This window comes from Arachis hypogaea, chromosome 16 (genome assembly GCF_003086295.3).
Source record: "Arachis hypogaea cultivar Tifrunner chromosome 16, arahy.Tifrunner.gnm2.J5K5, whole genome shotgun sequence".
Classification (NCBI taxonomy): Eukaryota; Viridiplantae; Streptophyta; class Magnoliopsida; order Fabales; family Fabaceae; genus Arachis; species Arachis hypogaea.
The window spans coordinates 13,179,056-13,203,417 of record NC_092051.1 but is presented as its reverse complement, the minus strand read 5'-3'; the positions used below and the strand labels follow the sequence as shown (position 1 = coordinate 13,203,417).

The 24,362-nt window shown below is 34.9% G+C and overlaps 2 protein-coding genes and 1 long non-coding RNA gene across 5 annotated transcripts; 2 read left to right on the top strand and 1 right to left on the bottom strand.

The window, feature by feature from the left end:
• Positions 1-1,785: 1,785 nt before the first annotated feature.
• LOC140179989 (uncharacterized) lies at positions 1,786-2,400 on the top strand. Its single transcript, XM_072220364.1, has one exon. It carries the CDS (start codon positions 1,786-1,788, stop codon positions 2,398-2,400), a length of 615 nt encoding a protein of 204 aa, XP_072076465.1.
• Positions 2,401-9,776: 7,376 nt separating this feature from the next.
• On the top strand, positions 9,777-13,010 carry LOC112756493 (uncharacterized). 3 transcript variants are annotated; one of them, XR_011873903.1, is made up of 3 exons: positions 9,777-10,233; positions 11,851-12,014; positions 12,617-13,010. It is a non-coding gene; the product is annotated as an uncharacterized lncRNA (long non-coding RNA). The 3 variants fall into 3 exon arrangements; XR_003179369.3 differs by having other exon boundaries at positions 9,781-10,233; positions 11,843-12,014; XR_011873902.1 differs by having other exon boundaries at positions 9,781-10,233; positions 11,328-12,014.
• A 2,015-nt stretch (positions 13,011-15,025) lies between these two features.
• LOC112756685 (uncharacterized) lies at positions 15,026-17,710 on the bottom strand. Its single transcript, XM_025805312.2, has 2 exons — positions 17,012-17,710; positions 15,026-15,520 (listed from the first exon to the last, which is right to left on the bottom strand). The coding sequence occupies exons 1-2, from the start codon at positions 17,702-17,704 to the stop codon at positions 15,026-15,028; spliced, it is 1,188 nt and encodes a 395-aa protein (XP_025661097.2). The 5' UTR covers positions 17,705-17,710.
• Positions 17,711-24,362: the final 6,652 nt, after the last annotated feature.

Here is a 24,362-nt window from a genome sequence, read left to right as displayed (position 1 = left end):
GTGGAAGTGGCTTCGGCGGAAATGGCAGCGATAACGACGGTGGTGACGACTTCGGCGGCGGAAATGACGGCAGCAGCGAAAATGACGGCGGCCGTAGAGGGGCTGGCGGCAATGGTGGTGGCGGCTGTGCTAGTGGCGGTGGCAGTGTCGGGGATGGGAGCAGCGGCGGCAGTGCTGGAGGCTGCGGTGCTGGTGGCAGTGGCGGCGGCGGTGCTGGCGGTGGTAGTGGAAGCGGCGATGGAGGTGGGGCTGGGTGGTGGAGATGATTTTGTAAAAAAAATAAAGTAGAAAAAAAAAGTATTGGATCAGTTAAATGTCCAATTCTAAAATAAAGAGGAAATCAATTATTGTAGATTATGGTCCTTTATGGATTTTCTATCTTTTTTGTTAAATTTAAAAGTATTAAGAGAATCTGACCCCAAAAAAAGAGTATTTCCATTATTCTTTTAATAAAATTAAAGTTTGTCTTAAAATTTACAAAAAATAATTTCTGTCAAAATAAAATATTATAAATTTTTAAAATATACTCATCACTCTTTACAAATTATATTTTGCACTATAATCAATACTAAAAATATTTTTTTAATATAAAGTTATAAATTTCTAAATAATATTAATACTTTCTAAACTTCTAAATTCTTAAAGTAATAACTTACTTTTTTTTATCAGCCATGAAGAGAGGAGTGGAATCAAATTGTGTGGAGAGAAACAATGAAAAATGAAGAGAGGAGAGTTCCTTTTATAAGGTAAACTATGAGAAACAATGAAAAATAAAGAGAGGAGAGTTCTTTTTATAAGGTAATTTTACAATGAAATAATGCATTAAGGAAGAGTAATTGGTCTGTTTCTGTTGCTGGAGGGGTGATACAGTGAGGAGTGTCCTTTGTGAATATGTGAGTATGAGTGTGAGGGTAGTGGTTTGTGCATGCAGCATTGGTAAATGATAGTCCTTTGTGAATATGTGAGTGTGAGTGTGAGTGTAGTGGTTTGTACATGTGAATATGTGAGTGTGAGTGTGAGAGTAGTGGTTTGTGCAAGCAGCATTGGTAAAGGATAGTCCTTTGTGAATATGTGAGTGTGAGTGTGAGGGTAGTGGTTTGTGCATGCAGCATTGGTAAATGATAGTCCTTTGTGAATATGTGAGTGTGAGTGTGAGGATAGTGATTTGTGCATGCAGCTGATATGTACCGGTGAAGGACAATCCTTACAACTTTTGCTTTTTTTTTTTCCCAAGCAATATATTAAATTTATCTCTTACTTCGCCTTCATGTTGCTACTTTTTAGTGATGGGTTTGTTAGTAATTGTTACAATTCTGGAATACAATTTTAAGTATATGAAAGATTGTCTTCTTGAGTTAAGCTTCATAACAAATGAATATTACCAAGGAACTAGAGCCAAAATTTGACACATATACAAAATTCAACACAAAGAGGGAAGATATTATCAAGGAGATTCTGCACAACAAATTGATCAAACCGCCGGTCCGAGCAGGATCGTACCAAGATCAGAAATACGTAGATAAAAGCAAGTACTGTGCTTTTCACCAAAAGTTCGGCCATACAACAGACGAGTGCATCGTGGCAAAAGATCTACTGGAGAAACTGGCTAGGCAAGGACTCCTAGACAAATATATCTCATCAAGAAAGCAACGAGAAACAGAAAGAGAAAGTAGACACAAACAAGTTGAAACACCCCCTTCAAAAGGGATTATCAACTACATCTCGGGAGGCTTTGCTGGTGGGGGGACTACTACCTCGGCAAGGAAGAGAAGTTACTGAGCAATGATGACGATGGAAGGGTCTCGGCTAGAACGACAAGCACCAATTCCGACCTCTCGTATCGACTTCAGCACGGCCGACTTTAAAACAACTTGCCCAAACTTAGATGATCTAGTTGTTATCTCGATTCACATGGGAGAGTTAACAGTAAAAAAGGTCCTGCTCGACCCAGGAAGCAGCGCCGATGTCTTGTTCTACTCAACTTTCAAAAAAATGCACTTCAGTGACAACGCATTACAGCCATCACCCGGAGAATTGGTAGGGTTCTCTGGGGAAAAGGTATCAGTATCTGGGTATATTTGGCTAAGAACAACAATTGGAGAACCTCCAAATAGCAAAACAATAGATATCCAATTTCTAGTAGTTGATTGTCCCAGCCCTTATAACATCATTCTAGGGCGTCCATCATTAAACGCCTTTGGAGCCATTGTTTCAACTGTTCATCTTTGTGTAAAATTTCCTTTGCAGGATAACATAGTAGGGATGGTATATGCCGACCACAAGGAAGCAAGGCAATGCTACAATGCAAGCCTCAAAGCAGTAAAAAAGGAGGAAACACCTCGGATTCACACGGTGTATAACTTGGAGAACATACCAACTCTGGCCGAACTGGACCCCTGAAGTGACAACAGTCGTCCCATGCCAACGGACGACCTTGAGAAGGTAAAACTAGGTCAGGATGAGCAATTCACTAACACAGGATCCGCATTCATTGCAGAACAGAAGGCCGACCTTATCACAATACTACAGACAAATGCCGATCTTTTTGCGTGGACGCCAGCAGACATGCCCGGTATCGACCCTAACTTTATCTGCCACAAACTGGCCGTCAACCCCAACGCCCGACCTATACGACAAAAGAAGAGAAACCTGGGAGACGAGAGAAGAAAAGCAGCAGAGACAGAGACCAAAAAACTCCTGGAAGCAGGGTTTATCCGGGAACTTCGATTCTCGGCATGGTTAGCAAACGTCGTAATGGTGCGGAAAAGCTCGGGCAAGTGGCGCATGTGCGTGGACTTCACCGACTTAAACAAAGCATGCCCCAAGGATGGCTACCCACTCCCCAACATAGACATATTGGTGGACGACACCTCGGGTTTTCTAGTGCTCAGCTTCATGGATGCCTATTCAGGCTATAATCAGATTCTCATGGATCCAAGAGACGAAGAAAAAACAGCATTCATCACAGATCAAGGAAGTTTCTGTTACAAAGTCATGCCCTTCGGGTTAAAGAACGCAGGGGCGACATATCAACGGCTAGTGGACAAAGTCTTCAAAAAACAGATCGGAAGAAACATTGAAATATATATAGATGACATGGTCGTAAAGTCAACCTCAGAGAAACAGCACAAACACGACCTGAACGAGATATTCGAACAGCTTAGAAAACATAATATGAGATTGAATCCAGAGAAGTGCGCGTTCGGAGTCAAAGGGGGAAAATTCCTCGGCTTCTTGCTAACAAATAGGGGGATAGAGGCAAACCCCGACAAATGTCTTGCAGTAATCAACATGCAATCTCCTCGAAGCAAGAAAGAAGTCCAACAGCTCACAGGTCGATTAGCAGCTCTTTCTCGCTTCTTGCCAGTAGTAGCAGAAAAGTCGTATCACTTCTTTAATACCTTAAGGAAATCGAACCAATTTGCTTGGACGGAAGAATGTGAAGAAGCTTTCACAAAATTTAAAAACACCTTAGGGTCACCGCCTATATTGAAAAAGCCAGAACAAGGTAAACTCCTGCACCTATTCCTTTCAATTTCAACTAACACAATCAGTTCAGTACTTGTAACAGATAATAACAAAGAACAACACCCAATATACTTCATCAGCAAGGTCCTACAGGGTGCTGAAACAAGATACCCGATGATAGAAAAATTAGCATTTGGGTTAATTATCACAGCTCGGAGACTGCGGCACTACTTTCAAGGATACCGAATTATAGTTCAGACCAATCAACCGCTACGACAAGTCCTAGCCAAACCCGGCCTAGCAGGAAGGCTAACAAAATGGTCAGTCGAACTCTCAGAATTCGACATCACTTATCAATCCAGGGGATCCCCCAAGGCCCAATCTCTGGCCGATTTCATCTCAGAATTTACAAACGAAGTAGAAGAACCAAAACCATGGGAATTGTACATAGATGGAGCATCCAATGACAATGGTTGCGGTGCAGGAATACTACTAAGGGACAAATAAGGCGTATACGCAGAGCAATCAATAAAATTCCAGTTTCAAGCAACAAATAACCAAGCCGAGTATGAGGCATTATTGGCAGGACTAAAGCTTGCAAAAGATATCCAAGTGTCGAGCTTACAAGTATATTGCGACTCTTTACTTGTAGTCCAACAAGTAACTGGTAATTTTCAAACTAAAGATCCCCTCTTGGAAAAATACTTACATATTGCTAAAAACATGATAAAAAACTTTAAAAAGTTTGAAATAACACACATACCACGAGAACAAAACTGTAGAGCAGATATACTATCAAAATTAGCAACATACAGAGAAGACCAACAATCAGAAAATTTGGTACACCTCACACTAACAAGGCCTAGCCTAGATGTGCAGTATGTCTTAAATTTGTCACAGGGAGAAGATTGGCGAACCCCAATAATACACTACCTGAAGACAGGGGTCGTACCAGAAGGAGATCCGAGGTCTTTCAAAAGGAAAGCAACCCAGTTTACCTTAATTGGGGACGAGCTATACAAACGTGGCTTCTTCCGACCACTGCTCAAATGCCTTGCAGGAGATGACACCAGAATAACAGTGGACGAAGTCCACAAAGGCATCTGTGGACACCACATCGGAAGCAGAAGCCTGACAGCAAAAATCTTATGCGCGGGGTATTATTGGCCGACCTTAAGATCGGACTGCGTAAACAAGGTCAGAAAATGCGAATCATGTCAAAAATGCTCGCCATTAATACACAACCCAGCCGAGGAGTTACACACGTCTGACGCAGCCTGGCCATTTCACAAGTGGGGCATGGACATCCTCGGACCATTTCCAATATCGCCAGGACAGGTAAAGTTCCTTTTGGTAGCCATCGATTACTTCACAAAGTGGATAGAAGCATAACCACTTGTGAAAATAACCTCGGACAAGGTACAAAAGTTTATTTGGAAATCTATTATTTGTAGATATGGTCTGCCAAGAGAAATTATTTCTGATAATGGTAGGCAGTTTAGTGACAAAAGAATCACATCATTTTTAACTAACATGAACATCAGGCACCACTTTTCCTCTGTTGAGCACCCACAGACCAACGGGCTCGCAGAGGCAGCTAATAAAGTAATTTTGCAGGCCCTTAAGAAAAAACTGACCGAAGACAAAGGTCGCTGGGCCAAGCTTATACCAGAGATACTATGGAGCTATAACACAACTCCCCAGACAACAACAAAAGAGAGCCCTTTCCGCTTAGAATACGGATCAGAATGCATGATCCCTTTGGAACTCAACCAAGGATCAACAAGGACCGAGCACTTCAACGAAAATTCTAATGAACAAACTCAGCGCGCCGAGCTAGACGTCATCGATGAAGAGCGCGATTTCACACAATTAAGACAAAAATCAATGCAGCTAGCTTTGAAGCATCAATATGACAAGAAAGTAAAGCCAAGAACCCTTAAAGAGGGAGACCTAGTGCTCAGACAATTAGAAGATGTTCGAAAGCTACCAGGCCATGAAAAGTTGGCAGCAACATGGGAAGGACCTTTTTGGGTCACTAAAGTAGTCGGAAAAGGGGCTTATCGCCTAGAGACATTGAACGGAATAGCATTGCCAAACACGTGGAATATCTCGTCACTCAAATACTATTATAGTTGATCATGACATTGTAAAAGGCAGGACGGTCAGGTACTCTTTTTCCTAGCCACGAGGTTTTTCTCTAAGGAGGGTTTACTCGGGTAGGTTTTAACGAGGCTAACCATCATGCACACCTCGAACATGAGGAACAGTTCTATCTAAATAAAATCATACATTTGCCTTATCACACAATTGCAAACCAGCAATAAACGCTGGGATCATAACATATTAGCAAAAGCAAATTCCGAAGTCATAAGTCGGATAAACAGTTGATAGTTGGAATAAAAACCAACAAAGTCGTTCAAAAAACATACAAGTCCAAACTACTTTCTAAAACAACAATAAAAATTTCAAACAGGAGGAGGCACATTCTCATCATGATCTTCGCCAGCCTCATCTTGAACCAACTCTCCATTGACAACTATCTTTGTCACGTCAAGTCGACGAACATCAAATCCAGGATCAAACAGTGACACCTGAGAAACAGCTTGGTCGAATCCCGAGGTAAACATCTCTATACCTTGGTCTTCCAACTCATGAATTCGAGCAGTCATCTCGCCTTTCGTCTTATCATTATCCCTGATCTCGGCCTGAAAAGACCGAATTTGATCCTGAAGACGAGCAACTTCTTGTTCTTTTTCCTCCAGCTTGGCAGCAAAATCGGAAACGGACTTTTCTTTCTCCTTCATTTTTTCTATGATATCGGTAACAGTTTCTTCTTTCTCCTTCACCAAGCGCTCCAAAGTAGCAAATTTATCAGCCTCACTTTGCCTCTCGGCCCCAAGTAGTTCGGTGGTACAGCCAACACACAGCAAATAAGCAGTAACAACCTAACCAGATATCATTAGCACAAATTAAACTAAAGAAAAACAACAAAACAGATAAGAATAAGACAAAGGCAAATTTACCTGAACATATTTGGCTAAAGCTTCCAACCCAGTGTGCTGGGTAAGTGCCATGTCTCTGGGAAATCGAGAAGCCCTATCAGAAATCTCGGCCAGAGAAAATTGATCACTCCAAAGGGAATGAGCATTTGCCCCAGGAATAAAACCATGAAGCTTGCGCTGGCGATAAAAAACAGCAGTAGAAACCTCGACAGCCACCTTACCTCCCTCAGATAGCACCTCCAAAGAGTCATCAGACATCCCCCTTTTCCTTTTTGAAGAAACCGGTTGCGCAGTAGAAAAAGCAGCACCCTCTTCATCAACCTTCTGAAAAGCAGAAGAACTCACACCTTTTTCCCTTTTTCTATCCAGGAAAGATTGAAGCCTGGATGAACTCAGATGCGGTACTCGTCCACCTGCAAACAAGCAATACGAAAAACATCAGTCTCGAGACAGAAAACTAATACCAAGGACGAACATGTGCATTACCTATATAGGTCCGCAACCCCTCCCTATCATTATCTTTTCCAAAACTTAACATCTCAGAGATCGAAAGGCACTCGCCGGAAGCAAAGTTTTTCACCAAAAAGTCAATAACCAAATTCTCCTCTTCACTCCTATACGCCTCAAGTACTTGCATAGGTTCGGAACACCAATACAGTGGGTACTTCTCTATCAGTTCATCATCAAGATAAAAAGGGTACTCCGTTTCTACAGATCGGACCTTCACGAACAAAGATTTGAAATTCTTAAAAGAAGACTTGTAGAGGAAAAACAAAGAACGACCGGAAAAACTACTCAAACAAACCCATAAACCCTTCCGAACCCCTTTCGACTGGAATAGAGAAAAGAAAACACCAAGAGAGGGAGGATATTCTAGAAAGGTCATCAAACACTGATAAGCTTTTAGAAACGCCCAGGAATTTGGATGCAACTGGGATGAGGCACAATTTAGTTGAGTCAATACGTCGCATTCAAAGGGAGAAAAAGGAAACCTAACATGCAGTTCAGAAAAACATGGGGTATACATATAAAAATACCCCCAATCACCCCTATGCTCACAAACCCTATCCTCACTCGAGCAGGGGAGAAGTTCGACAGCGACATTAGAGGCATCCTTAGTCAACTTCGTAGCACGAAACTCCTGGAGAGAATTGGAACTACAGTACGAAGAGGCACGGGTCTTAACATCGTTATGGACCCAGTGATAAAAGTCATCTTTTTTAACCTTAACAACTTTCTGCTTCTCCTTCAACTTTTCCTTTTTCATTACAGACTAAAATTATGACAAGATACAGAGAAAGATTAGAAGATGGAGGAAACAAAAAATCTAACCTTTGGAAGTCATTTTCATTCAAAATCAGAGTAAAAAGGAGTGACTTTTCGAAGAATACCCAAGAGACAGAAACAATAAACAGCCTATTACAACCCACTAACAAAGTGGGAACGCAAAACCGAGAATCGCAGAGAAACCAAGGGTCAAAACCGGTTCAGTTACAGTCATTAAGTGAAATAATGGCAGCACGTTTTCCTAAAAACATGGGAAAACACCCCTCGTAAACCAATCATTCCAATAATCTTTTTTCAAAATAAAGTTTACATCTCAGGCTTAAAACGCGTGCAATGTTGAGCTTGGGGGCTGGCAAGACTAAACAAAAAACCGAGATATAGGTCGTCTTGAAAGCTCAACTTGCTAAAAACTAAATACCCAAGCAAGTTAAGCTTGGGGGCTATGTACTGTACCCTATAACTCGGAACTGCTACCCTATATCTCGGCCACGTCAGCCACGTTAAACAAGCAAGCAACAGATAATCACGTCACGATAACGATCACCAAGAATCTCGACTAAAACCGAAATCCACTCTAACAAACCATCAAATGAAATCAGCCTACAGATCTATAAAACAGCAGCTACCAAATCAAATCAGCAAGACAATTCCGAAACACACCGATATACACATTTTATGCTTGTACTCGAATATTGATAATTATTCTCCACTAACTTGAACGTCGGAGTCCTTTTTGCAGGTTCTCTGCTCGGTTCGTGTTCAAGCTAGGCGCTTCCCCGCTGCAAAACAGGTCTTCTTATCAGCAACGACTGGAGTCCGACCTATAGCGTGGAGACATGTATCCTTGACCGAACAACTTACAAATAACTTTTGTTAAGATAATATAACAACAGATTAAGAGGCATCCAAGAATGAAGGAGCAGAGAAGAGACAAAAAGTAAAAAAAACTATAAAGATCACTCCTCAGTTCTCACAAATTTATGATAAGTAAAGAAATTATTTTTTATTTTAAATTTTAAATTTTACATTCTTCAAAATAATAAAGATTAATAAATAATTTATAATAAAAAATTAGTTATATTGACTAATTAAAAATTAATTAGTTATATTGACTAATTAAAAATTATTTTTACATATTTATTTCATAAATTAAATTATTATATATGTAAAAAAATGTATTTCACCCTGCCTTGCAAATATAATTTTCAGAAGCAAAAAAATAAATAAACGGAAAAAAATGCATAGAGGAAAATTTTTTTTTGGTAACTAAAATGCATAGAGGAATTAAAGGGGAAAAAAAGCTTAGTGCTATTGGTAGCCACTTTTTTTGTTTTTGGTCATTGTCTAGGCCGGATAACCTAGCCCAAACAAAGATACATTTGCAAACATTGGTGAGCAATTCACTCCTTCAAAACTGAACCACCAATCCGCGCAGTTCTTGGTTAGGGTTTCTAACTCAGTATCATTAGCCACCATGACTGTCGCAATGATTGCTGTGATACCCAGCTTTCTGCCTGCTGCATCCTCTTCATCGTAATGTTTGCTTGCATATGTTGATGGCAACCGGTTTCTCCTGTCTGCCTTTCCATAATATCAGTTTGCATCTTCTTGACCTTTCTTTTTTTTTTTTTTTGGTCTGGGCCGAATCTTTTTGACCTTTCTATTGGTAGCCACTTGGAAACTAGTATACGAGCTTGATGGGCCATTTTATTTTGGGCCCAATGGCCATTTCTTTTGGGCTGAATGAGCCACTGTGATTAACTATGGAGAACATAAACCCAGCTCACTCCGAGACAAAAAAAAGAACCCAGCTCACTCCATCCCTGGAAAGTGGAAACCAATGTTTTGGAGATCGGACCAGACCGACCGGTCCGACCGGTTCAACCACGAACCGGAGACATAAACAGTTTGGTCTGATGCCTAAAACCGGATGTAAACTGTTAAACCAGCCGAAAACCGGCCGGTCAAACCAGAATCGGAACTTCCCGGTTTGAATAAAACGGCGCAGTTTCGCGCTTAAGGGGAGAAACAAAACGCGCTTCACCATCTCCTTCCTTGTTCCTTCGAGCAGAACATGCTCGGCCTAAACCAGGGAAAAACCCTAGCCGCCACCACCGTCGCAGGGAGGAGCCGTGTTTGCGCCGTCCGTCGCAGTCAGGGGCTTGTCTCCTCGAGTCTTCGTGCGTCACAGTCAGGGGAGTTCTCCAAGTCTTCAATCTGTTTGCAGTCACCAGTCGCAGGCGCACCGCTTTTTCCTTGAGCTCGACGACCGTCGTGTTGTCGCCGTTGTTTGTCGCTGTTGTTTGTAGCCATCTGTAGCAGTCAGGGGTTTGTCACCAAGGAGTCTCTCTTCGTACTGTTGGCGTTATCCAAGTTAAACCCCTATGTTCGCTGTCTTCTTCCTCGCTCGGTGCCCATCCTCCATCGAATTCGTCCTGCTCGCCGTCGTCTTGTCGCCGTCGCCCTCTCGAAGGTCAGTGGCTTTGGTGTGCCCTTGTTCTTCATTTTTCGTTTTATTATGTGACTCTCTGTTTTGAAATAAAAAATCATTCAATGATGATAGGGTTTTGTGTTTTTGTTGAAATCATTGATTTTCTCTGGCTTTGGCTTTCTGTTGTGGCTTCTGGCTTCTGGCTTCTGGTGTGCTGTTGTGTGTTTTGTGGCTCCACTGTGCTACTGCTGCTGCGTTGTGTTTTTGTTGAAATCATAAACAATTAATAGCAAAATTTCCAATGTACAATAGAAATCATAAACGATTTTCTATTCTGTTTTTGTTGCTGTAACTTGAATTTTATTGCTGAATTTGTTGCTTCCCAGTCACATAATCAGAACAGAATGCTCATTCAGTGCTTGGTTGATTGGCTTTGCTTTCTGATTGTATTTGATGATAAATTTTAAATTGATAGCTTTTAAATTTTAAATTTAAAATTTGCACTGCCTATGTTACTGATTCACTCTTCCTTCAATGCTTTTTATTGTTGTTAATAATTGTGATGAGCTTTGTTAAAATTGGGTCGAAAACTGTTGAATCTTTCTCCATTTTTCATTGTTCTTAACTTCTGTTCTTATTAAAAAATTTGCAATAGGTGATCTTTTGATTTATTATATGCTTCATGTTTTTAATTTCACTCTACTTCTACGCTTTGGAATCAGTTTATGATAACTGTGATTCAATTATTTAGTTGGATAACTAAAGTAATTATTGAGTTCAAGAGATTGAGTTTTTCTGTTCTCATTATTAGTAAGATATGGATAGTTTTTTCACTACTTTCGCATATTTATTTGTGGGTTTGCTGTGGGATTTGGTGCTGTGTGGCAATTAGCACTAGTCACTCTTGTTGTAGTTCCTTTGATAGCTGTCATTGGAGCCATTCACACAACCACTTTGGCCAAGCTCTCTGCTAAAAGCCAAGCAGCTCTTTCTCTGCTAGAAACCATTTTTGTTTAGTATGTAGTTTACTTGCTTGTTAAAAAATCTGGAACTGAAGTTATGCATATTAATTAAAGACCATATGATATGGCATGGTATGTTGTGTGACACTGATTAATTGAAGAAATTTTGTGTAGGACAAGTTTTGCTAGATAGGAATGATAAGAGTTTGAGGCTAAAATGGTTGAGGCAGCAAATAGGACTAGTGAGCCAAAAACTGGCTTTGTTTGCGACAACAATTAGAGAAAACATACTTTTAGAAAGATCTGATGCTGACCAAGTTGAGATTGAATAAGCTGCAAGAGTAGCCAATGCTCATTCTTTCATTATGAAACTTCTAGAGGGTTATGAGACATAGTTTAGCCAATATAGAGTTTCAATTTCTATTCCGATTCATTGGAATCAGAATTGTTTAATTTTTTGTATTATTGAAAATCTAGATGATGACTTGTAATTCTATGTTTAATTTTAGTTTTATTAGTATATTTTGATAAGATCATATGGCTTTGGTTGATGACATTTTTAGATTTGGAAGATATTTTAAGATTTATGTTAAACTATAATTATATTTTAAGATGTTTATTTATAATTTATTTATTATTTTTTTGAAACGGTTTTTCCGGTTGAACTACGGTTGGACCGGTTGAACCAGTAAGCCAGTAAACCAGTGACTAGAGCGGTTCAATGACTGGTCCGGTTCTCAGAACCTTGGTGGAAACACGACGACGTATTTCAGCGAAAGATCACTGTTGCGTTTGATTGTTGCAGTGTCAGTGAGGGATCATGGGATTTCGAAGTTCACTGCCATTTTTCGGGCTAATAAGGTGAACCTCTTTTTCATCCTAATCACAATTCGTAGTTGCCCCCGCCCTCTCAATTATGAAATTAGGGTTATGTTAATGCTTATTATCGATTTGGGAACATTGCCTTTATATTTCATAATTACATTAGTATTGTTTTTGCGACGAATAAAAATAAAAATTGTTCTGTTTGATTTTGCTATTCTGTAATGTAGGAAAACTCCTCCGGCTGAAAAGTTAACAGAATTAAAAATTTTGACGTTGTTTCGTAGAATTTTAAATGTTTAACTTTAACCATTCATATTTCACCAATTGTGAGAATATATAGCGATGTAATCCTTACTTGACTCTTTTTTTATTAAAAGGTTATTGATTAAATTTTATATTTCAAATTTTTTTTGGGAAAAATGCATTTTTTTAGTAGAATATAGAGCTGTTTTGTAATTTGCTATCAGGAAAAAGAGGATACTCTATGCTGAATTTGTCTCTAAAGTATAACTATTTTTTAATGGTATTCTGAACCCACTAAATGATTTAAAGGTGCATATTAGAGGAGCCTGATCTTTTTGGTAAGTGGGGGTAATTTATTATTATGTCTTATGCAGACTTGTTTGAATGTGTTACAGACAACTTGAACAAGAGATGGAAACTGTGATTAAAGTATTGCAGCCTGGACCCTTAAAAATCATAGAGCATAAGTTTTCTGCTGAGGAGATTCGTAAGGCTAATGATACTGTCTCTAAGGCTGTGGCCAATTGGCGAACCAATGCGAATTTGCATCCCAAAAATTAACTTTTGAAAGACTATATTCAGAAGTGAAACAACTTCAAAGAGCAGGCATATTTTGGCTCTTACATGTGAGGACAGTTTTATTTTAGATCCTCTAAACATTTTTTGAGTTTTGCAAATTCCTTTCTTTACTTATTTATGATGTTGTATTAAACATGTGAACTTTGGTACACATAGCATTAGTTATTGAATTATGTTCACTATTTCACTATAATGAAGATCTTTAGTGAATGAGAGTGTGGTTAGTCGTTCTTCTTTTGTTATTTAAGTTCATATATTAGTTTATTCTTAGAGGTATATGATGTTAAAATTAGGTTACATTTGCCTTATTTGACTAAAGAATGACAAGGAATAAAGTTCTGCTTAGTCGTTTAGGTAGTGATAGCACCAATGAGAAACGATTTAATACACCATTAAGAGCGCCTAAGAGGCATAACTTTTGCGAAAAAAACTAATTAAATATAAAGAAAAAGGTGTGAAAAAAACTGCTCTCATTCATTAAATAAATATAATTTAAGAAAGGATAAGGGTAGTTAGATATGAAGTTACATAACTATATGTAATAACACTAAATCCAATCTAAATGGATGAAATTAACCTTCCTTTAAGTGTACTAAATGTGTAATCATCGTAGCCTACGGTTGTCATGGAAATTATAATCAAATAAAAATTATAAAAAACACTTATATCCTCTAACAAACAAGCCATAATTGTTTCACTACCAATGACTAAAAAGACCATAACAATGGCTAAACAAATTTTTGTTTTTTGGACTAACTTATTCTCAACTACCCACCCATTTGGTATGCATGGTGCAAATATTGTAATAATGTATGGTTCTAATTTTTTAAGAAGATGTGGTATGAAACTTTGAAGAATATTAGATGCAAAAGGGCAACAAAGAGACACAAAAATAGTTCCTATTTTACTCCCTATAGAAATAGGAGTAATATCACCATAACCTACATTACTTAACATGACTAAGGTAAAATAAAGAGCATCTACAATTTTTTTTGTAGATTTAACCTTAAACTTTTCCTTTAAGTAAAATATAATCCCACCCAAAAAATATATAAAAAAAAAAGACAAAATGAAGCAAATATATAAAATAAAATATCAGCATATCCCTGAAATTCAAAAAAAAATTAGTAATTAAATCATAAACTTTTTATAATAAACAAATTAAAAATATGTAAACAATAATGTATTAAAGAGTTATATCTAAAAGAATATTTTAATTATATATTTATTAATTTTTTATTTCAAATAATTACAAAATTTAAATTGATTTCTTTAATTATTCTAAATAATTTTTTAATTTTTTCAATTTTGAATAAAGAAATACAATTAAAAACATCTTTTTTTAATATAAAAAAATTTAATATAATAATTCATACTCAATAAATACTTTTAGATTCTTATTTTTAAGATTTTTAAACAATACATGACCAAACTAATTAACTTAAAATATAAAATAGCAATAATACCAAATAAAATAAATAATTAAAAGTAAAAATTTTTAAAATCATACACATCTGCAGAAAATTAACACACACATGCAGAAAATGCAACGGCATACACATCTGTAGATAAGGTAACCACCAAGATGGTGAATTTTCACCATGAGCTTCCGTCTCAAGTCTCTCAACTGCAGGTTAGCTTCCTCCTCTGCTGCAATTTCAGATCTGCGATATGACCTCTGGCAACTACGGGACTAGTGTTGTGGGCAACGAGGGGGTTGCCGAAGCTGGGGTTGGCGTGACTGGTGACGACGAGGGGGTGAAAGTGCTGGGGTTGGTGGTTCGACTGCGGGCGAGGAGGGGGTGAGGGTGCGGGGGTTGGCAGATATCACAGGTAAGGATCGACTGCGGGCGAGTAGTGGTGGAATGGAGGCGGTGGGGTTGGCGGTGATGGCGGTGGAAGTGGCTTCGGCGGTGGGGTGGGGCTGGGTGGTGGGATGATTCACCCTGTAAAGTGGTGTGGGTGGCAGGGGCGGTGGGGTGTGGCTGGGTGGTGGGGAGGATTCAGCCTGTAAAGTGGTGGAGATGGCAGGGGCGGTGGGGGTGGTGAGTGGTAAGGATCGACTGCGGGCGAGGAAGGGGTGAGGGTGCGGGGTTGGCAGATATCACTGGTAAGAATTGACTGCGGGCGAGTGGTGGTGGAATGGAGGCGGTGGGGTTGGCGGTGGTAGGGGTGGAAAGAGCTTCGGCGGTGGGAGTGGGGCTGGGTGGTGGGGATGATTCAGCCTATAAAGTGGTGGAGTGGCAGGGGAGGTGGGGTGGGGTGGGGGCGGTAGGGTGGGGATGATTCAGCCTGTAAAGTGGTGGGGGTGGCGGTGATGGGGTGGAAGTGGCTTCGGTGGTGGTGATGGCGTCGGCGGCAATGGTAGCGATGACGACGGTGGTGACGACTTCGGCGGAAGAAATGACGGCAGCAACGAAAATGACGGTGGCGGCGGAAGGGCTGGCGGCAATGGCAGCGGCAGCGGGGCTGGGTGGCGGTGATGGGGTGGACGTGGCTTCGTCGGTGGTGATGGCGTCGTCGGCGATGGCAGCGATGACGGCAGTGGTGACGGCTTCGGCGACAATAATGACGACAGCAGCAATAATGACGGCGGCGATGGAGGGGCTGGCGGCGGTGCTGGTGGCGGTGGCAGTGTCGGGGATGGCGTCAGCGGCGGCGGTGCTGGCGGCGGTAGAAGCGGCGGTGGAGGTGGGGTTGGGTGGTGGGGATGATTCAACCTGTAAAAAAAATAAAGTAGAAAAAAAAGTATTGGATCAGTTAAAGGTCCAATTCTAAAATAAAGAGAAAATTAATTATGAGTAAAAGATAAATAGGTCCCTGACCTTTTAAAACGCGGACATTTTCGTCCCTCAAGATTGGAAAATACATTTCGATCCCCCACGTTTTAAAACGGCCGACAATTATACCCTTCCGTCCGTTTTGGGCCAAAAACGGCAACGGAGCCAGCTGACATGTTGGGGCAGTGAATGACGTGGCCGTTACAGTTGCTGAGGTGGATTGGGACGAAATTTTAGTGGACAAATTTGTCCCTGAAGTGCCAAACGACGCCGTTTCCACCAGTGAGCCCTATTTCATCCAAACGCAAGGTGGAAGTCATGGCCGATGCTTGTGCGATCGTCTATGATGGGTGCGGAGGGTTCTTCACAAGTCAAGAACAGCATCTAATCCCAATAGAATGTTTCTCGGGTGGCCATTCTTCAAGGTGAGCGATTATTTTGATAGTAGTTGGATGAGAGTGTTATGTGTCTAATTATGGTGTTATCTGAAAAATTGCTCCAGTAACGGCCACTAAAATTTCGTCCATCCTAAAATTTCGTCCATCCTAACTCTGGCTGTCTATCCTAATAACGGTACCATGCCCAAGACTCGAGAGTGGCAGGAGAATGAATGAACTTACCACTGGAGTGTTGGAAAATGAAAACCACATATGTTATAAAATCTATTGCTCAGTTGGAAATGTGATTCTGATTAAGGATTCAGTTTTACTCCTTTTGCAGACAATTTGCAAGGTAGCATGTGTCAGAATGAAAAGTAATATATTAAACTTACACTTCTATGTTAAGAAACCATCATTTATGAATGTGGAAGGCTAAGAACAAGAACACTCAAATTGGAACATTGTAGCCACGTATTAGAGGGAAAAAAAAGCATTGTTTATGCTATCTTCTGCATTTAACAAATAACACCACAATTTATCATAATAAAGAAACCAGGTTAAAACTTTCCAGGAACTTATTTTGTAACATCAATTATCAAAAAAGAAAAGAAAGTTAGCAAAAAGACTATAGATAACTCAACTATCATCTTAATATGAAGAATCCAAAGACTTCAATTTTTTGTTAAATACCATGATAGAGACAATGCATGCAGATAACAATTTCTTGTTTTGTTAAAGAATTTCAAGAACCTTGGCTTCAATTGGTTCTTATGACTTCCGTGAAGCGCACAAGCTCCAAAGAAGCGTGAAGGATGGTGATATTGCAAGATAACTTAGAGAGCAACCAAACTCTCAAACATAAAGATAAAACAAACACAACTTTACCAAATCACCAAACCATGAAGAAGATCAACATCAATAAAATGAACTCAAATTCATCATATTCAACAAAGATCCATCAAATTATAAGTCAAAATAACGAATCAAACAACCCCAAATCAAAACAAATTTTTTTTTTATCTATTTTGGAAAAGATTAATAGAAAACTAACCCTGTAGAGTATGTTCAAGCACTTGGAGCAGCCACCAAGACCAGAAAAGCCATTGACATTGTTGGTTCTACTGATGCAATTCTTCTCTAACCTTCTCACAGTTTTATCCCCAACAAGCTTACCATTTTCATTAACTGAAAATGCATCTGGGCAATTCAGAGGGTGAAGCCTTATCCCACAGAAGCAGAACACAACATCACATGTCTCATTGGGTCTTTTCAGCTGAATCCCTCTCACTTTCAGTGCATTCTCTGTGTCATTCACACATGTTTCTGAGTCATTTGGTAACAATGGCATCTCATATGATGATGATGATGTGTGGGTATGGCTATGGGTTAATGCAGTGGAAGAATATGCAGAGTATAACCATGATGCAAGAACAGGGCAGCACCGTGTGCGGTGGAGCTTCATGTCAGAACCACTATCACCACCGCCTCCACAAGCATTCTTTATACCGTCAAAGAGTTCATCTGAGAGTGTCAATGGGCAACCTTTGACATCAGATTGTTCAGGGAATGCAGGGATTGTTGCTGTTGATGGATGAGATGGGCCTGGGCCTGAGCTTGTGTTTGGGAGGATGGGCTTAAGGGTTTGAAGGGTTGTTGTTGATGATGAGTCATTGCACATGCAGCAATGGAAGAAGAAGATGATAATGCATAAGAGGAAAAGGGTTAGTGGTAGTGGAGCTGACATGGTGTTTGATGAAATGTTTATGAGAGAAAAAGAAAGAAAGGGTATAATTGTCCACTAAAATTTTGTCCCAATCCACCTCAGCAACTGTAACGGCCACGTCATTCACTGCCCCTCTATGTCAGCTGGCTCCGTTGCCGTTTTTGGCCCAAAATGGACGGAAGGGTATAATTGTCGGCCGTTTTAAAACGTGGAGGATCGAAATGTATTTTCCAATCTTGAGGGACGAAAATGTCCGCATATTAAAAGGTCAGGGACCTATTTGTCTTTTACTCATTAATTATTGTAGATTATGGGCCTTTTTGAATTTTTTATCTTTTTTGTTAAATTTAAAAGTATTAAGAGAATCTAACAAAAAAAAAAGTATTTCCATTATTCTTCTAATAAAATTAAATTTTGTCTTAAAATTTACAAAAAATAATTTATGTCAAAAAAAATATTATAAATTTTTTAAATATACTCATCACTCTTTTCAAATTATATTTTGCACTATAATCAATACTAAAAATATTTTTTTAATAAAAAGTTATAAATTTCTAAACAATATTAATACTTTCAAAACTTCTAAATTTTTAAAGTAATAACTTACTTTTTTTTATCAGCCATGAAGAGAGGAGTGGAATCAAAGTGTGGTGGTATTGTAAGAATTAAAAGGAAGAAGAGAAAAATAAACTATGAGAAACAATGAAAAATGAAGAGAAAAGAGTTCCTTTTATAAGGTAAACTATGAGAAACAATGAAAAATGAAGAGAGGAGAGTTCTTTCTGGAGGGTGATACGCTGAGGAGTGTCCTTTGTGAATATGTGAGTATGAGTGTAGTGTTTATGCATGCATGCAACATTGTGTGAGTGTCCTTTGTGCAGCATGCATCGTTGGTAGCTAATATAGCTAATACGTACTGGTGAAGAACAATCTTTAAAATTTTTGCTTTTTTTTTCCAAGAAATATATTAAATTTAAAGTCATATTTTTTAATGACTTTTTTAAATAAAAATAAATATACAACTAGTATAAAAATAAAAAAGAATATTTGATTATTTTGACAATGTATTAGTATTTAGTTTTGACAAATATCATTTACTGATCTTTAGTCATATTAAAAAATATATTGTAAGTGTAAAAAAATATATATATTGATATTATTTAAATAAAAAATATTAAAGGATCATCAAAATTTATTATTTTTTATTATCAATTAACTATTAATATTTAAAAGTATAGGTTAAAATATATTATTCGATTATTAAACTAAATAAATTTAGTTAATGGCTAAAAATAATAACAAAAAATAATAAATTCTGATGATTCTCTATTATTTTTTTAATAATTATTTCTATATTTTTAAAATAACTATCAATTATATATATATGTGTGTATCCACCAAAAAGAACAAATGCTATGATATTTCGGTTTAATTAACAAGTATAGGTTATTATATGCTGTTAGGAAATAATAATAATAATAATAATAATAATAATAATAATAATAATAATAAGTTTTTTATCATCCTATTTATTTGGAATCAAAAATTAAGTGCAAAATATTTTTTTAAAGATGACATCCTATTTAACATTATTCGATTTCTTATACATATACAAGTTAAAGCAAAGAAGATAAATAATATAATAAAAATTTTCTCATTAATAAGAAAAATGAGTTTTATTTTGAGATTATTGCTAACTAATATCATATATATTTTTATTAGTAACTACATAAAACTAGCTAGTCTATGATTTCAATTTTCTTTTTTTTTGCTATATAATTTTATATTTTTTATGTATAAAAAATTAAGGTTACTTATATTTACAGTAAACTTTATGTTTAATTCTTCAATTATTTAATATATACATGATGAATAATTGGCTAATGTTGATTTAAAGGCAAAAGCAAAAAAAATATCGATCACCTAATATATATATATAAAGATGTTTAGAATATTATGATTATACTCATAATGTATTGACTTTTTTCTAAAAAAAAATATAAAACATTTAGCATGTTTGTCCTATCGAGTGAGTGGTGGTGTTGAGGAGTGGTGATGCGTCAGACCACCGTCCTTTTGAAGGACAACGCTTTACTTTTTGTTTTTTTTTCTCCTTTGGCCTTTTTTAAAAACAAATAACTATAAATAATAACTTTTTATTCATAAGATTTTTTTGTACAAGTTATTGTTAAATAAGATTTATACTTTATAACATTTAATTTAGATATTTTATTTTTTTAAATAAACTTATGACACATTACAGAATCCAAAAAAAAATTCTAAAGAAAAATAAGTGAAATAATATTTAGTTGATAAAATCAAAATTATAAATAATCATGTCATGTTATTTTTTATGAAAGAAAAAATAAAAAACATAATAAATCAAATTGAATAATTTTATTTGAGTTGGGAAAGTGAATTATGATAACATAACATTGTCATGTTTGTAATATTAGGTATTAATTATCTATAAATTTAATAATTAATGCTAATGCATAGATAATTTTAAAATATATCATTTTAATTTTTTTATTCGTGTCAATTACATAAATTATAACTTATGTTATGTAAGAAAAAATAGATATAACACATATACAGATATATAATATGTGTTGTTCTTTTTTATTTATTTATTAAGACTTAAATATATTGATTCTAATATAGTTATGAATTAAAGTGGCATTATTTAAATTTAAAATTGATATTTCAGTAAAGATTTTTATTTTAACCCATTCAAAAAGTTATACATAATATGTAACAATTTTAAATTAAATCATTAGGTATAATTTTAAAAGATAAATGATACTACAATTTTTATTTTTGATAATAATGTCATTTCATATATAATTTACATTGTATATTTGTATGAATTCATAAAAAAGAGAGCAATAATATCAAAATAAAAATGATGATATTTATTCTTTAATTTTAACAGGTAATTAAATATTTATATATTATGTTATTTTAGAAAAGAAAAAGAATAAGATCAATTCAAAATAAATAAACAATTGTTAATATGCTATTGAAACAATAGTTCATCATTAATTATATATTTAAATTATTTTTTAATTAATAAAATAAAAAATAATTCATAATTATTAAAAAATACTAAAATCAAAATGATGTTTATTATAAAAATATACAAAAATAGGATTTTTTTTTAACTTAATTAATAGTTTGAGCAGCTTATAAGCATGAAATCTTTTAAATTAATTTGTTTTTAAATGTGATTACTATTAGCAAGCTTATTTCTTAAACAAAAGTTTACTTATAATTAATACTAAAAATATTTTTTTTAATAAAAAGTTATAAATTTTTAAACAATATTAATACTTTCTAAACTTCTAAATTAAAAATAACTTATTTTTTTTTATCAGCCATGAAGAGAGGAGTGGAATCAAAGTGTGGTGGTATTGTAAGAATTAAAAGGAAGAAGAGAAAAATAAATTATGAGAAATAATGAAAAATGAAGAGAGAAGATTTCCTTTTATAAGGTAAACTATGAGAAACAATGAAAAATGAAGAGAGGAGAGTTCCTTTTATAAGATAATTTTACAATGCATTGAGGAAGATTATTAATCTATTTCTGGAGGGGTGATACGCTGAGGAGTGTCCTTTGTGAATATGTGAGTGTGAGTGAGTGTAGTATCTGTGCATGCAGCATTGTGTGAGTGTCCTTTGTGTAGCATGCATCGTTGGTAGCTAATATAGCTAATACGTACCGGTGAAGGACAATCTTTAAAATTTTTGTTTTTTGTTTTCAAGCAATATATTAAATTTAAAGTCATCTTTTTTAATGACTTTTTCAAATAAAAATAAATATACAACTAGTATGAAAATAAAAAAAGGATATTTGATTATTTGGACAATTATTAGTATTTAATTTTGACAAATATTATTTACTGATCTTTAGTCATATTAAAAAATATATTTTAAGTGTAAAAAATATATATATTGATATTATTTAAATAAAAAATATTAAAAGATCATCAAAATTTATTATTTTTTATTATCAATTAACTATTAATATTTAAAAGTATAGGTTAAAATATATTATTCGATTATTAAACTAAAAAAATTTAGTTAATGGCTAAAAATAATAACAAAAAATAATAAATTATGATGATTCTCTATTATTTTTTAATAATTATTTCTATATTTTTTAAATAACTATCAATTATACATATGTGTATCCACCAAAAAGAACAAATGCTACGATATTTCGGTTTAATTAATAAGTATAAGTTATTATCTGCTGTTAGAAATAATAATAATAATAATAATAATAATAATAATAATAATAATAATAATAATAAATTTTTTTATCATTCTATTTATTTGGAATAAAAAATTAAGTGCAAAATATTTTTTTTTTAAGATGACATCCTATTTAACATTATTCGATTTCTTATATATATACAAGTTAAAGCAAAGAAGATAAATAATATAATAAAAATTTTCTCATTAATAAGAAAAATGAGTTTTATTTGGAGATTATTGCTAACTAATATCATATATATTTTTATTAATAACTACATAAAATTAGCTAGTCTATGATTTCAATTTTTTTATTTTTGCTATATAATTTTATATTTTTTATGTATAAAAAATTAAGGTTACTTATATTTACAGTAAACTTTATGTTTAATTCTTCAATTATTTAATATATACATGATGAATAATTGGCTAATATTGATTTAAAGGCAAAAGCAAAAAAAATATCAATCACCTAATATATATATAAAGATGTTTGGAATATTATGATTATACTCATAATGTATTAGCTTTTTTCTAAAAAAAATATAAAATATTTAGCATGTTTGTCCTATCGAGTGAGTGGTGGTGTTGAGGAGTGGTGATGTGCCAGACCACCGTCCTTTTGAAGGACAACGTTTTACTTTTTGTTTTTTTTCCTTTGACTTTTTTAAAAATAAATAACTATAAATAATAACTTTTCATTCATATGATTTTTTGTACAAGTTATTGTTAAATAAGATTTATACTTTATAACATTTAATTTATATATTTTATTTTTTTAAATAAACGTATGACATATTACAGAATAAAAAAAATTCTAAAAAAAAATAAGTGAAATAATATTTAGTTGATAAAATCAAAATTATAAATAATCATGTCATGTTATTTTTTATGAAAGAAAAAATAAAAAACATAATAAATCAAATTGAATAATTTTATTTGAGTTGGAAAAATGAATTATGATAACATAACATTGTCATGTTTGTAATACTAGGTATTAATTATCTATAAATTTAATAATTAATGCTAATGCATAGATAATTTTAAAATATATCATTTTAATTTTTTTATTCGTGTCATGAATTATAACTTCTGTTATGTAAGAAAAAATAGATATCTGAGATAATTGACACACACAAGACTAATAAAATAGAATTTGCATTCTCTAAATTTTAAATTTTATTTTAAAAGATAAAAATGTGATCTTTTATCTTTAAATAGTTTTTCTCTCATATTTTTTCTTGATCTTACCTATAAAATAAATAGTGAGAGATCACACTTTACCCTCTAAAATGAGAATTCAAAATTTAGAGAATCCAAATTTAATAAAATATCTCTTTCTATATATGTACGAAAGTAAATCATCAAGCAATGCATGAATTATCTCTATTATATCGAGATAATAATATTAGTGAATATTAATACTAGAATTTTCTATTTACACTTCTCTTTTTTATATTTATTTTCTCTTTCTTATTTATTTATTTTACAACATGTTATCAGCACGAGACTCTAATCAAAATTTAAAAAGACACAGAAAATGACAAAGACATATGATAAAGATATTTGCCTTATGGATAGTGCAATTCGCATATCATTCTCAAAAGTAATATATATTTTACTCATCTTGTACGAAAAGAAGAATATGTTAATACAATTATTGGTTCAGGCAATGTGATAGAAGGCTCCGGAAGAACTATAATTTTATTTTTTAGAGGATCAAAATTCATAATAAATAATGCACTATTGTCTACTAATTCTCTAAGGAACTTGTTGAGTTTTAAAGATATTCGTCGAAATGGATATCATATTGAAACAATGAATGAGAAAAATCATGAGTACTTAATTACTTATATATCACAACTCATGATTCAAATGAAAAGATTATATTAGAAAAGTTACATTCACTTTCTTCTAGGTTATATTATACTAAAATTAGTGCAATTGAATCATATACCATTGTAAACCAAAGGTTTACTAATCCAAATGAATTCACAATTTGGCATGATTGATTGGGTCATCTTGGAACAACCACGATATGGAGAATTATTGAAAATTTTCATGGACATTCACTAAAAAATCAGAAGATTCTTAAATCTAGTGAATTTTGTTGTGCTCCATGTTCTCAGAAAAAGCTAATTTTAAGGTCATAACCAGTAAAGATTGGATTTAAGTCTCCTAAATTATTAGAAATGATTCAAGACGATATATGTGGACCTATTCATCCACCATGTGGATCTTTTAGATATTTTATGGTCCTATTATTCGAGATAGTCACATGTATGTTTATTGTCTTCTCACAACCTGGCGTTTGCGAGATTATTTACTCAAATTATTCGATTAAAAACACAATATTCAGAAAATTTAATCAAAACAATTCGTCTTGATAATGCAGGTGAATTCACCTCTCAATCTTTTGATG

What these genes read in the sequence shown, in the direction of transcription:
- LOC140179989 (XM_072220364.1), top strand. Translation starts at nt 1,786, where the DNA reads ATGACGATGGAAGGGTCTCGGCTAGAACGACAAGCACCAATTCCGACC.
- LOC112756685 (XM_025805312.2), bottom strand. Translation starts at nt 17,704, where the DNA reads ATGTCAGCTCCACTACCACTAACCCTTTTCCTCTTATGCATTATCATC. An exon ending in GCTTGAACATACTCTACAGG is followed by an intron (nt 15,521 to 17,011) that starts GTTAGTTTTCTA and finishes TTTTTTTTACAG; the next exon opens with GTTGAATCATCCCCACCACC.